General features: G+C 32.2%; 2 protein-coding genes across 3 annotated transcripts in view; both read right to left on the reverse strand.

The window, feature by feature from the left end:
- Positions 1 to 3326: 3326 nt before the first annotated feature.
- On the reverse strand, positions 3327 to 8203 carry LOC111441741 (probable prefoldin subunit 3). Its single transcript, XM_023078873.1, has 6 exons — positions 7941 to 8203; positions 7177 to 7234; positions 6495 to 6572; positions 5556 to 5675; positions 5347 to 5448; positions 3327 to 3875 (listed from the first exon to the last, which is right to left on the reverse strand). Exons 1-6 carry the CDS (start codon positions 8108 to 8110, stop codon positions 3795 to 3797), a joined length of 609 nt encoding a protein of 202 aa, XP_022934641.1. The 5' UTR covers positions 8111 to 8203; the 3' UTR covers positions 3327 to 3794.
- A 2824-nt stretch (positions 8204 to 11027) lies between these two features.
- The window catches only part of LOC111444503 (transcription factor bHLH147-like), a 7639-nt gene continuing 4405 nt past the window's right edge, over positions 11028 to 14261 (reverse strand). Inside the window, exons 1-2 of one of the 2 annotated variants that reach the window (XM_023082574.1) lie at positions 12265 to 12416; positions 11028 to 11998 (exon numbers count right to left, since the gene is read on the reverse strand). In XM_023082574.1, the coding sequence (XP_022938342.1) occupies positions 11205 to 11849 (645 nt within the window). In that variant the 5' untranslated portion in view covers positions 11850 to 11998; positions 12265 to 12416 and the 3' untranslated portion in view covers positions 11028 to 11204. Of the gene's footprint in view, positions 11999 to 12264; positions 12417 to 14261 lie in introns of those variants that run through there. The other variant, XM_023082575.1, reaches the window with a different exon arrangement.

Here is a 14261-nt window from a genome sequence, read left to right on the forward strand (position 1 = left end):
TAATATTTTAAAATTGGAAAAGTAAATATGTAGGTGAAATATGTTTGTTGGAAATAAAGTTGGCCAACTCCACCTTTTTCTTCACAATAATTTTTCAAGGACAGTCCTGTTGAAACCTATATAAAGGACAGTTTTTTTCCCTCCACAATTATTAATATAAATATTTAAATATATATATATATATATATATATATATATATTTAATAATTTAATAGTTAGGTTATCGTCCTATTTCACGTCTGCCCATATTAGTTTACGTTGGGGGTTCAATACATGTGATGGTTCTACATCATTCTAATCTCGTCTATACTAGGTTCATGAACTTTCAACTAAAAATGTCAAATGTGTCCTTGAATCTTCAATTTCGAGTCTGATAGGTTCATGACGTATTCGATACGGGAATTTAAGCCATTGACCTTAAGAGAATGAGTACATGTCAATTACTGTTCGGACTACAAATTGTCTTTTAATGTTAGTTTGGGATTATGTCGATCCACGTTGGATATTTTTAAAGCCCTAGCAATAGCTCGGGACTAATAAAACCCTAGTTTTGCAACTATAATGGGTTAGTTGAGTTGTTATGTATATATATATATATGTATATGTAATTAATTAATTAATTAATTATTAATATAGTGAAACCTAATTCGTTGACTCTAATCAATTTTTCATAAATATGTTCAATTTAAAAATAATAATAAATAAATAAAAGCAGCGATAATTGCGGCATTTGGAAGCAATTCCAATAATAGTATTAAAATAATTTGTTAATCAATTTAAAAATTGAATTCAAATAGAAAAATTCTGTTTATTTCAAGGGAAGAGATTTAGAAAGAGTCAAAGTCAACAAATTTTTATTTGGTTGTTTCGTTGAAATTAAATAATTTTAAAAAAAAAAAGGAGAGAAAAGAGAAGAAAACGCGTCTGGGGAGGGGAAAACGACACCGTCTAATAATAACAAAAACGACAAGTAGGAAAAAGAAGGAAGGCGGTAAAGGGGGAATGTGAAAACGACATCTCGTTTTCCTTTTGGTTCGTCGTCCGACATCCCTCTAAATATTTTGTCCTCATCAATGATTTGTATCAACGTAAGGAGTACGTTATTATTTTTAAATTTATTCTCCATAAAAAAAAAATAATAATATTAAATTACAATATTTTTTATAAAATAAATAATTTATTAGACATAAAATTAAATTTTATATCTAAACATAATTCGAGCGTAGCAGATATTGTAGCAATTTAAATAAAAACAATAATATTGTAACAACACAAACCGACCGCCAGTAGATATTGTCCTTTTTAGACTTTTCTTTTTGAGCTTCCTCTCAAGGTTTTTAAGACACGTTCTCATAGAAAGAAGTTTCCACATTGTTATAACAAAGGTTTAGTTTCCCCTCCTCGGATCTCATAAAGATGGACCAAAATAGTTACAGTAAATTCTACGTTCTAAAATTCGAGAAAAAAAGGAAGCTAAAAGTTTGATAACCAAAATGAAATTTAAAGTCGAGTAGAGCAAAAAAAAGAGAGGGCCCGATCTACCTATTGAACCAATAGAATCGTTTCACGAGTTTTATTTTCGATTAGAGATAAAAAGAGAGGTATGTTCACTTTATGAGGGTTTGAAAAATAAAGTATTAAAGGTTGTGAAAGACATGTGAGAAGGAAAAAAATGGTCATTTTAATTCAAAAAAGAAAAGAAATAAAAAAAACATCATTTTCTTCGCAATGTCAATGAGATCAGTTTCTATTTTATTTGGTCGCCGCCACTTTATTATGCATTTTTTTGTGGGACATAAAAGGACCAAAAAAAACAGCCCCTTTTATTTATTAGGGCAACAGAATCTTTGACTATCTTTTTGTCAATAATATAATATAATATAATATAATATAATATATATATATATATTTTTTGTTAGGTATGTATATAGGTATATATTGTTACGTTGAAATAATCAATTAAACTATATTTAAGTTGGATATCGAATAAACACTTTTGTATATAATAATAATAATAATGATAAATTTAAAAGAAAATAAAAAATAATAAAAATGAGGTATAAGAACCAACCATTACAAGAATATCCAATGAACAATTTTGTATTTGATCTTTAGCTTTAGCTTTTGCTTTTGCTTTTCTTTTCTTTCATTTTAATTTTCTTCTTCTTTCTTTCTTTATTTCTTTTTATTTTAATTATAAAAAATGAATTCAAAGGCTTTTCTTTTTATTAAATTATCTAAAAATACATTCTTTCCAATATATATATATATATATATAAATACACTAAAGGTATATTTAGTCCATTTATTAAAATTATGGTACAAAACTAGATTTTAGACTGTTTTTTTTTATACTATTGTATTAAAATAATCGTCTTTAACGATCTTTTCAAAAAGATTGTTTAAAGGTAAAAAATTATGATTGATAACAACTGTTATCTAAGATTAACATTAAATTTGATGAATGGTAAAAATATAAAACTCTGAGAGACTTATTCGAGTCATAATACAAGTCAATCTGAACAAAATTCAATTTTTTTAGTGTTCGAGTCAAAAGTGACAAAAATGGGCAAAAGTTTGAGGTTCGAATAGTTGAAATTCCAATCTGTTTGTTTAGTTCCTCGTATGAATACAAAGCCGCCGAATCGAATCGTGAATTTCACTATTGAAAAGCGAAAACCATTATTACAAAATTTCATCTGAAAATTTATTTTCAAAAGTTGGAATCATTTTTCTGTTGATTTTTGTACTCTTCAGTTTCTAAGCTCTGAAAAAGTACAATAATTTTCAAACTCACCCATTGTTTTTAACACATAACATAAGCTTCCAGATCTGCAACCCTTTTGAGGAGGCCTATCATTTTGTATGGTTGACCTTATTACACGACAAGCCGTCCTCCTATCCCGTGTTTCTTTTTTCTCGTTCCCGCTTTGTTTAAACTCGAGCGTTTTTCAATTTCAAATTTCAAATTATAAGTTTCTATCTATTCAAAATCTATAGTTCCAAAAAATTGTGGTCTCGACCTTAAGTTATGATTTAATATGATTTTAACTTTTAATTACGTAATCAGCAACATTAAATCATATTTATCTGATAAGCATGAAACATCAATATTTAAAAACTACATTAAATCACAAATTAAAATTGAAATACATATTCATCCACCATTAACTTGAACATAACACAGCTAGAAGACACGTATCATTGACCTCTAGATCAATAGGTCATCAATTTGAATCCCGAAAAAAAAGGATAAATTCACTCGACTATCATAAAATTATAGTTTAACGAAAAACATAATCTTTCTACTTTCAATAACAATAATCGAATAAAAACTTGTTTGAATTCATTTCCCCTTTTCCTTTTACTTTCACGGAAGACTAAAACCATACAAACCTAAAACCACTCTGAAAGCGATTTTGAAAACAAATACATAAAGTTATAAAGATGGGATTCTCAAAGCAAATACACCCTCAACCAAGTAACGTAACCCGGATGACGACCCGACGACCATCAACCCGAAACTTACAGCAGCAGAATCTAACAAATGTAACAGAACAGGCACACAAAAGCTACCTAATTTCATAACGAATCTCATCCTAGATATAAGCATCACTTTTGAAAGTGTAGATGCGATCAGAACCCATAAATAAAAAGGTTCATTTTTTTGATAATGACAATAAAGGAAAATTTTGAATGGCCTAAATTCAGAAGGTATGTATGGATCAGGACGGTACTGCCAATCAAGAAATGGATTCTCCACCAACAATGAAATACGAGGGCTCGTAAAAAACTTACGAGCTTTCTACACTGGTGCCAGCTAGCTGAACTCGACGCTGATGAACATCCCAGTTGTAAACACGGGCTATCGTCACCTGCTTAGAAGTTGTGTAACAAAAAAATTTAACAAACTGGAGATGAACTAAGCATATCACTCACTCTTAATAACAAAGATTGATCTACTTGTGCTACATGTAACAAAGTTGGTGTTGATTATGGATTGTTTTTTCTTTTAAGAAGTAACAAAAGATTTATGATTTTCAAATTAAACTAGAAAGACATTTACTATAAATAAACAATATTTGGAATTGGAAACTTTATGAAGTTGGTAGACATAATAAATATAAAATTTAAAAGTTATGTTCATAAAACAAATTCAGTTTTAAGTTATGTCTATGAATATTTAAAACAAGGTTGAATTGCCGTTAGAAACACAAAATTAAAAGTTTAAAAGACTATTGGACACTTCTAAACTTTAAGGGTTTACTAGACACAAGATTAGAAGATTAATGATTAGAAAGGGTGCAAGCATAAATTTTAAAACCTAAAAACCAAAAAATTAATGATTATCAAATAGGGCTAAGCTTTTGGCCTTTGATTTTTTATAACCTGTGTTTGTCTTCACTCAGTTACTTACAACAATTTTTTACTTTCTTAAGAAAACATTTGAAGTCTTACCCAAATTACAAAAATAAAAACAAATTTTTTGAAACAACTTGTTCAGTTTCCAAACTTAACTTGAATTTTGAAAACATAAGTAATTACTAATAGACGACAACAACAACAAAAAAAAAAAAAACCTAGTACATGGAACTAATACTTATAACCTTAATTTTTGAAAAACAAGAAAACTAAGACCCCACCCATTTGATACCCCTATTTAGTGTTTTGTTTTTTAAAATTTTGCTTTTTTTTCACATTTTCTTTCCAATGGTTTTCATCTTTCTCAAGGAAGGATTTGAATTTTTAGCCAAATCCAAAACCAAAAACTTTCTTTTCTTCTTTCGTAAGAAACACCAAGGGGTTTATTGCACAAAAGAAACCGGAACAATCTACAGGCCAAGTGTAGAGAGCACCCCAAACAAAAATCACACCAAAAGTGCTTGGTCGCTAATAATTATCAGGAGATCTTAATTACGGTTTGGTGTTTTTTTTTAAAAAAAAAAAAGAAATAAAAGCTTTGGCTTGAATTTCAAAAACATTTGTTAAAAGTAGATAACATAAGAAAAAAAATCTAAGAGGTGGAAACAGTGTTTAAGCTTAATTTTCAAAACTAAATGGTTATCCAATCAGGCCTAAATGATTATCAAAAGGACCTAAGATATTTGAATATCTTCCTAATTCACATTCAATTTCTGCAAATTCCAACCATCTTGACTCCGAAGTTGATAGTTAATAACACCAAATTCTGTCATGTCTAGAGTTTCCAAACAATGGGTTATGTTGCCTAGTCTTTTAAATGGAAGCGTTCACGTTGTTATGACTTCTTGAGCAGAAAATAGCATGATTGGTAATAATGTGAGTAAAAACACACGCCGACTAGTTGAAATAGAAAGGGGTGCCTACCTGGGTTATTGTCACCTGGTCCCTCAAAAACTGTAGATCAGCAACAAGAACTTCTAAGCTCGCTTTAGCATTATCCAGATTCTTCTGTAGGAGGGCAGTGGCCTGCACCAGTAAACGTGAAAACAGTCATAATCAGTGTCCTTTATTCCAAAATTGGATAAGACATGGAGAAAATGATTAAAGTGATCTTTTTGACCAGTATCTGTAACCTCTTCACATGAATAGTCCAGCATGACATTTGCACCAAGCCATAAACAAACTGACTCAGTTTCCTCAATGCGAGCCCGGGAATATATGCCCTCAGAGATCTCAAAATCTGCTACAAGTGGCTGTGCATGATAGCTAAAGATAAACAGATTGCTTAAGAAAACTTAAGTTTAAGATGGTTAAAGAAAGGAAATACCGCAACTTCATAGAGATGCTTACAATACTAGATCATTAAAAGTAGAAAATTATACCCTAAGCAAACCGACAAATCCACAAGCTACATCTAGCTAAGGCTGACAACAGAAACAGATAATCCTATACGTTTATTTTATCAATTAATAATTTTACAGTAAGCCCTAGTAGATTCTTATGTCTACACCCTGTAATTTTCTACTTTATCATCTTGCACTCTGAGCGCTGCACATAAAGCATACGAACTTGATAAAATTCAGGAATAGTTATCCAGATTATAATTTTCTTCCTCTATTTTCAGCAGGAAATCATATGGGAGTAGCAGTCACATAAAGTTGGTTTTTCAAGAAAAAAATTAGGAAAAAAAAAAAGGAGAGAGAGAGAGAGTATCATAGCCAATGGAGGCATGAGGAAATGGTTTGAGTCCAAAACACATCCCTGAACCAAATGGTATAAAATTAGAAAATATCAAATGGAAAAACAATTGAACATAAATTTCAATATTAGACATGGGCCTTTAAGCAACTTTTCTTATTTCTTTTAAAAAGACTTTGAAGAAAAAAAATTCAACACAAGCACCTTTCTTCAGGAAAGCAAGAAACCGTAGGAAATCATTTCAAAATGCTCTTGAAAATAAATTTCAATATGCGATAATATCATATAATGCAAATAATTTAGTCATTAGGTGACCACATATCTCCAAGATGGTATAAATAACCAAAGCTACCATGGGAGACAAAAAGACGAACCTCACCAGTGGCTGCATCCTTCTTTGCTTGTAAAGTAGCAACTATACCCAAACACTTCTTTATGTCTGGAATCTTTGCCTGACAGGATGGAAGGGTAACCGCAAAGGATGATAGTTAGGCCACAAGCATTATGGTTCCGTAACATTTAAGTAGCTAAACATTAAATACTGACTTTAACTATGAGAAAATACCATCTCTTACTTGACTTTCTAATCAAATACAAGTACACATTTTTAATAGTAAAGTCCCATTTATTATAAGGCGGGTGCCTAACTATGATGCTGAGAGCCTGAGGCAGATACTTTCTTCATTAAATCAAACATGCATCACCTACACACACAAGCCATGTACCTTAGCTTGCATCTTAATATATATATAATCTAATTTCAGGGCTCACAAATGTAGTTCATGTTATCTGCCAATGATCATAGTAGAACTTGTAATTTCTTAAAATCCATCCTTTTTAATCTGATAGCTCCGTAATTTAGAATGATTTCAATGTGTAAAATTATCAATTATTTAGCTTATACCCAGTTTGGATTCAATAAAGTGATGAATAGAAACAGTATCTGACAATATTTCATAACTTCAGCGTGAGATGATGAACATGTAAAAGAAAAATCTGGAAAAACAGAAAGAAAGTACCCTAAAATTTAAAAAAAAAAAAAAAAAAACATCAAACCTGCAGGTCCCTTTGTTGAGCAAGGAGTTTCATCTCAACTAACTTGTATTGCTGAAGTCTGCATGAGATATTTCCAGAGTATAATAAAAAAAAAAAAAAAAAAAACTATACAACGGGGTGGGGGGCGTTAAACTTAAGAAACAAATATGAATATCTTCCCGCATGGACCCTATTTTGTAAAGCGTAGGAAAGAGTTGAATAAAGCAACATTTATTCGCTACAATCTACTAACAATTTTCACGTGTTCGAGTGCAGAGAGAGTTCCATGATTCACATCAAGTACACAGTAACACTAAGCTAAGTCATGGAAACTAATGCATGTAAAGCTCTTAGAGATACACTAAGTCGAGGAGCTCAAAAAGATAGCTCTAAATCACACAAACTGAATCCAGCAGACTTCAACAATGATGTAACTCTAAGAAAACCACAAAAACGAAAATTCTAGAAAGTTCGATTCACTCTCAGCCACTAGAAACGAGTAAAGTTTCAAAAAAAAAAGTAGAGCTGCAATACGACGACTAAACAAACAAATTCAACTTCACTAACACATACATCAAGTCATGAAAACCTTAATTGGAGCCTACAACTTAGAACAGGACTTCAAAGTGTCAGAAAACAATAATCAAGAACTCATCAGCACATGCTAGAAAATCACTAAAAGTGACAGAAAGCAAGACACAAAATCAAAAACATCAATAGACAAGAACTACACCGACATTTCCGGATTTGAATCAAATAAAAATAAAAATAGAACGAGAGAGTACCGCTCCTGGAGAAAAGCAAGGGCGGATTGAACATCGAGGCCTAAATTAGAGAGATAGATACGAACGTCCTCCACGAACTGAGCCGCCGGAATTCCTCTTCTGTCACTGACAACGGTGCCGGAAGAAGAAGAAGAAGAAGAAGAAGAGGAAGACAATGTTGCTGTAGCCATTTCCGATTGGAAGAAAAACCCAAAACCTCCACAAAATAAATATCAAAACAACCAATAAATTTCTTTTCAGGAAAATGAGATTCAACGACCCAACTTGTGCGAGAATGAAAGATGACTAAAACGACGTCGTAGAGATGTGTTTTGCCCAATATCTAAATGGGTCTAAATGATTTGGGCTTGGGCTGCCACCGCAAGAAAGATTATTGGTTTGGGCTAAAGGCCCAATGGATCAGTTTTTGTGGATTTATTTTTATAATAATTTATGAATAGAAATTAAAATAATTATGATAATAATACCAAATTTGGTATCACAAACTCCGTTCTTTTATCGTATTCATAATAATCACTCAAAATTAACTTAGTATTTAATTTTATATTTTTAATCCAATAAATACATTTTAAATTCAAAAACTAAGGAGATGAGTGGACCCGAGTTTTAGTTGAATAAATCAATCGAGAAATTTGACTAACCAACCACAACCTAAAAATTGACTAACATTAATTGAATTAAAATATTTTTCAAAATTTAAAAGCGTGTGTGAAACAATATTTGTCCAGAACTATATGAGATCACACAATAGTTGGAGAGGAAAATGAAACATTTTTTTAAAGACGTGAAGACCTCTCTCTAGCTTATGGGTTTTAAAATCTCGATCCAAAATTGAAAGGGAAAGCACTAAGAGCACAATATCTGCTAGTTTTGGATCTGAATTGTTAAAGTAATCAAGAAAAAATGAAGGAACTTGATTGACCTTCTAAATTGCTTTTTTTTATTAGTATTGTTGTTCTTGTTTCGGTTGTTTAGACATCTCTAAAATCGAAAGAAAATAAGACAAATATATAGTAAATATCAATTTAAGCATAGTTCAGATGAATTAATTAATGTTGGATTTAATTTTTCAAAAGTTTAGAAATTAATGAATGAAATCGTATAATTATTATTATTATTATTTTTTATTCTTATGATTGGGTTTTGATATTATCACCCAAAGATGAAAGATATCAAGATAACCAAGGCAACTTGTTTGACTAAAGTTCTTAAATTATCTGAGATTTTGGAGAAAATGGTGGCTCCTTCAAATTGACCAACAAATTATATATTTTTTTAATTAATGAATATTTTATGTTCTTATTTTATCTCACTTAAATGTAGTAGAGTCGTTTCACAACCGGCCTTAGATATCAGTCTGTTTTTTTAGTTAAAGACACTACGTCTACCTTTTGCATATATGTTCACAAGTTATCAAACTATCGACATTAAGTCTAAGCTAATAGTTGCTTTGTTGTGTCGATATCCGAGTTTGTGTAAACTCGAACTATCATCATTTTTTTTCTCAGAACATAGAAATGAAAAATTAATCATCAACCGAACAAGAAGAAATTTTGTAAAGAAGAGGAGCGATCAAATGCAAAACTACTGACTCCTCTTGGAATTACATTATTGGAGCCGAGCCAAGAACGAGCGTTTGTGGACACCCACCACTTTATACTTAAGTTTAAAATATTTAAAAAATTGAGAGAGTTTAAAGAAAAAAAACTCAATTATTAAAAATCAAATATATAATTAATTAAACGTGAAATAGAAAGGTTGAAAATTGAGACAGAAGTGAATATTTAATGTAAGGAAATGACGTCCCAATTTAAATATAGATAATTTTTTATTGAAACTTTTAATTTTTTGATTGGATGTATTTGTTAAATTGGTTAATATTAAAGAGTAGAAGAAATAATATGTAATATTTTAATTTAAAGTTTAATTTGGGAAGCCACGAGGAGGATGAGTCACCATTTTCTCTTTTACTTAGGATTTTTAGTGGGGCCAGCCACTTGACCCATCCACGTGGGGTTTGCTTTATTATTATTATTTTTAATTTAAAAAGAAAAAGAGAGAAAAAGAAAAGGTGTGGTTTTGAAGAGGGTTTTGGCTTTATTGGTGGTGGCCTCACTCACTCACTCACTCACTCACATGGGAGAAAAAGAAAACGCATAAAAATACAAAACCAATATTACAAATTCCAAACTGGGGTTTTGCTTACGTGGCCAAACCTATACATAAATGGGTCCCACATGTTGCCTCGTGTCTTGACATGTCACATGCACCTTCCTCACTTTCCTTTTTTTAAAAGGAACTCATGGGATGACGTGGACAAATCAATCGATTCAATTATGAATTTATTTGAAATGGATTGCGTTCAAATAAATAAAATGCAGCTATATGTCCCTTTGTCACTGCCAACACCTCACAACCGTAGGGTCGATCAATTTAACTTCAACCACTCTCACACTCGGTACAAATTTGAAACATCTCAAACACCCCAAACAAACGTTGGGAAGTGCACAGGACATATAGCTAGTCGTGCACAGGACATATAGCTAGTCTTCTTGTTTTATTATCGGTACAAAATTAAAAGATATAGGTTCAGGAAATTTGAAAAGTTAGGAAATAATTTATTTTTCAACTCTCAATTTTATTTCATAACTATGAATGTGCATTGACATATTGACATGATTTAAAACTACTCAACCCAGTTAAAAATTTTATTATAGATCAATTAATTTTTTAAATGTCTCATTTTAAACAGAAAATTAAAATTTTTAAAAATCCAAGAACCGACCTATACAAACTAATATATGTAAAACAAAGAAAAAATCAAGAAAAAAATAATATATGTGGTTTATGCCAATTACGGGAAGGGGAGAAAGGAGAAATGAATCTAGTTTTGCAAACTGATAAGATCTTATGAGAGAACGCACCCATGATTTGATCGACAGAACTTCTTCACGAGTAAGGAATCTCAAGATTAAAGAGCCCAGATTCAAGAACAAAATGATAATAAACAGAGACCCCCGCCAACATTATCTGAATTTAATTTTATCCACATTCCCATACGAAGATTTTAAAAATATACTCTAAGAATTGCATGCAGAAAATGCAAGAACTCGATATATATTCATATATTGACACGAAATTACATGCAGAAGAGAAGCAGAAGGAGAGGAAGGGGATTTTTTTTTTCTGGTTTTTTTTTTTTTTTTTCCTTTTATTTTCAATTATTTTCTGGGAAGAGAAAACTGCAGCCGGTGAGTGTGGTAATCAGGTAGAAGAAGGTTGGGAGATGGAAGAATCCATACCAGGAGAAGACGAAGAGCTTGAAACCAGGTTGAATATGGCGCTCATGACTCGGATCTGCATCTCCAGTGCGGGTATGTAATCAGTTGCTTCATCCAGAATCACCGGCAGCGGTTGCTTCCGGCAGCCGGGAACCAGCCGGCCGAGAAGCCGGACTTTTCTCTGTACAGTTGGTAATCCCTTCCCTTTCAACCGCAAAACGCTAACTCTCGGCTTCTTCGTTCGGCTGCTTCCACTCACACGCGCCTTCTGCCGATTGTGCTTTCGAAACTTGAGCTTCAGACGGTTCGTCAAGATTGCTCTGCTCCACCTACTTCTTCCTTTCGCCGTCATCGCCAGAACCGTATCCGCCGCCTCCCGAACGGCTTGGCCACGCCGTGGCATCTCGTTCGGCGCCGACGGGGAATAAGGAGGACTGATCCTGACCTGACTCAACGCGCGCAACAGCTTCGACGAGTAAATTTGATGCTGCGCTTGCGATTTCCACTTCAAGTGATCCTGATCTTGACGACCGTCCTCTCTCGCCGCTTTCTTCTTCTTTTTCTTTCTGGACGAATCACGCGATCGCTCAGAACTCGCCACAGGATTCAGAAACAGAGACGACGCCATTAAAAACCACACACCGATCCAAAATTCAAGATATTATCTCACTACCGCAACTACCAAGCTCTTTCTTCCAAAATGATTCCACACCAAATCCTGTAAACGCCACTACCTTCCTAACCTCCCAGATCAATTCAACTCAACTCAACTCCTCCCTAACAAAAAAAAAAAAAAACATAAATTCACCGATTCAAGAACACTAAAACAAAAAAGAGAACAGTTCAACTTCCATTCCGCTTCATCGAAAACAGCAATCAATAAACCACAAATTCCACATAATCAATCAACAAAAACAAGAACAAACAACCAAAGCAAATCCAAAGAAGGCAACACAACGAAATCAAATCAACACAAGCAGTCAATGAAGCAAAAACAAACAAAACAGTCAGAGAAGAACGCGAGAATCCGATAGGACTAATACCTTTCACGCCGGGTCGGAGAGAAATGAAACCGGAATTCCAGAGCACGGTGGCGTAGAGATAGAGAGAGAGAGAGAGAGAGAGAGAGAGACAGAGTTAGGAGGAAAACGGAACGGAGAGAAAATGAAGTTTCGGAGAGAAAGCGGGAACGGTTGAGTAGAGAGGTTATAAAGAGAATTAAAAAGATAAGAGCATAATTTTCTTTAACTTTATTTAATTTTTATATATTATGATAAGATGAAAACTAAATTAAAAAAATTAAAGAATATTATACAAAAATAGCAGAAAAACTAATTTTGGTATCTTTTTCACTTCACATCATGATCCATCACAAAACTTTGACTTTGACTTTTAGCGGTTTGGCCCGTTATGGGTACCCGAGATGACCGAGGTGCCCGGACAATTAGTTACGGTGAAAGAACTTTTAAGCCACTACGCTCAGGCTTGCATGTGGCCCTATGCCCCACTGCTGCCAGATCCCCCGCCCCATCAAACTTCCACTTTAAATTTAAATCTCTCTTACTTTATTATTCTTTTTTTTCCCCTCACAAAAAATATATATAATTCATTCAACCCTTTATACTTTGCTTCCTTTAATTACAACTCATCTTTCAATTTTCAATTTTGCTATATTACTTCTTATCCACATAAATTCATATATTTAAAAAAATTAAACATTTTGTGAATGGCTCTACCTAATACAAACTATTAAAATTAGGAAAATAAAATAGAAAATCATAAAGTAATGCCTTCTCTTAGAAAAAAAAAGGTCCAAAAGAATGAGAATATGAAAAAAAAAAAGAAAAAAAGAAAAAAAAAGGGGGGAGTATTCCATATCGAATGTCGTATCTTTTATGGCATGCTTAGTTAGATAATAAAATTAAAATGGTAGGTTAGTTGATGTCACACTCAATAATGTGATACAACTAACAAATTGTTTTCTATCACAAAGTTTCACCCATTATGTAATAGAGAGGTTTAATCATTGAAGAAAATGATCTTAGTAGGCACCAATAAAGCCATTAAAAGTGGGATTTTCATATAATATATTCAAAATTATTGCAACTGTCATAATAAATTATCTCAAAATCATTTTAACAAGAAAAAAAAAAAAGTGAAATTATATTTTTTTAGTCCTAAATTTTTGATACCCATATCTTTTTTAACTGGCATGTGTATCAAACAAATAATGATTGATCTAGAATAACGTGACGAGTAACAATAAGAAAAATAAGATACTTGAATAAAATAAAGTGACACATTATACCAAACTAGTTCAACTACACTAGATTACTCAATCGAACAATTTACTTTCTCTTATCATGTATCGAATCAACCAATATTTGTCAAATAGCGATATCAAACATAAAACTAAAAGTGGAGGAGTAAAAAATAAACCAAATGGATCAAATGTCAGAATCTAAAACAATAAAATGGATAAACAATCTAAAGGCACTCCCGACCCAAAATCTTGGTAAATTTTGGTTTCCAGAGAAAAGATGTGTACTCTCATTGATATTCCTAAGTTTAAATAGGATACAAGCTAATTAATGCCTATCAACAAGGAAAATCATAAAATAAAATATACTATAAATCAAATCATAAAAGGAAAGAATATTAAAATATAATATCTAAGATATATATGATATATCTCAACCGGAGGCACGAGAGGAGCCTAGAAAGGGGCTGAGGGAGCCTAGAAAGGTAGAGGGGAGCCTAGAAAGGTAGGGAGTGGGCGAGGCAGGGGGAAGGAATCAAAGATGAAGGAATTAGAGTACCACTAATGGAGGAAGCAAAAGATAGGAAACGAAATGGACAAGGGAGCTATAGCATAATGTTTTGTTTCTTAAAATTAATTTAATTCCGTGCAATGATTGTTGGTAGTGGAGGTGGTGATAAAATAAAATAAAATAAAATAATAAGAAGAGGAAGAAGAAGAAGGAACAATAAAGTAAAAGAGGGAGCATGGTTTTTTTTTTTTTTTTTTTTTTTAGCCTTC

Source organism: Cucurbita moschata, unplaced genomic scaffold (genome assembly GCF_002738365.1).
Source record: "Cucurbita moschata cultivar Rifu unplaced genomic scaffold, Cmos_1.0 Cmo_Scf00001, whole genome shotgun sequence".
NCBI classification, from domain to species: domain Eukaryota; kingdom Viridiplantae; phylum Streptophyta; class Magnoliopsida; order Cucurbitales; family Cucurbitaceae; genus Cucurbita; species Cucurbita moschata.

Excerpts from the sequence above, each read along its gene's own strand:
- LOC111441741 (XM_023078873.1), bottom strand. The coding sequence starts at position 8,110 with ATGGCTACAGCAACATTGTCTTCCTCTTCTTCTTCTTCTTCTTCTTCT. Across the intron at positions 6,573-7,176 it reads CTCAACAAAGGGACCTGCAG|GCAAAGATTCCAGACATAAA; the intron begins GTTTGATGTTTT and ends CCATCCTGTCAG. Across the intron at positions 5,676-6,494 it reads AGGATGCAGCCACTGGTGAG|CCACTTGTAGCAGATTTTGA; the intron begins GTTCGTCTTTTT and ends TATCATGCACAG.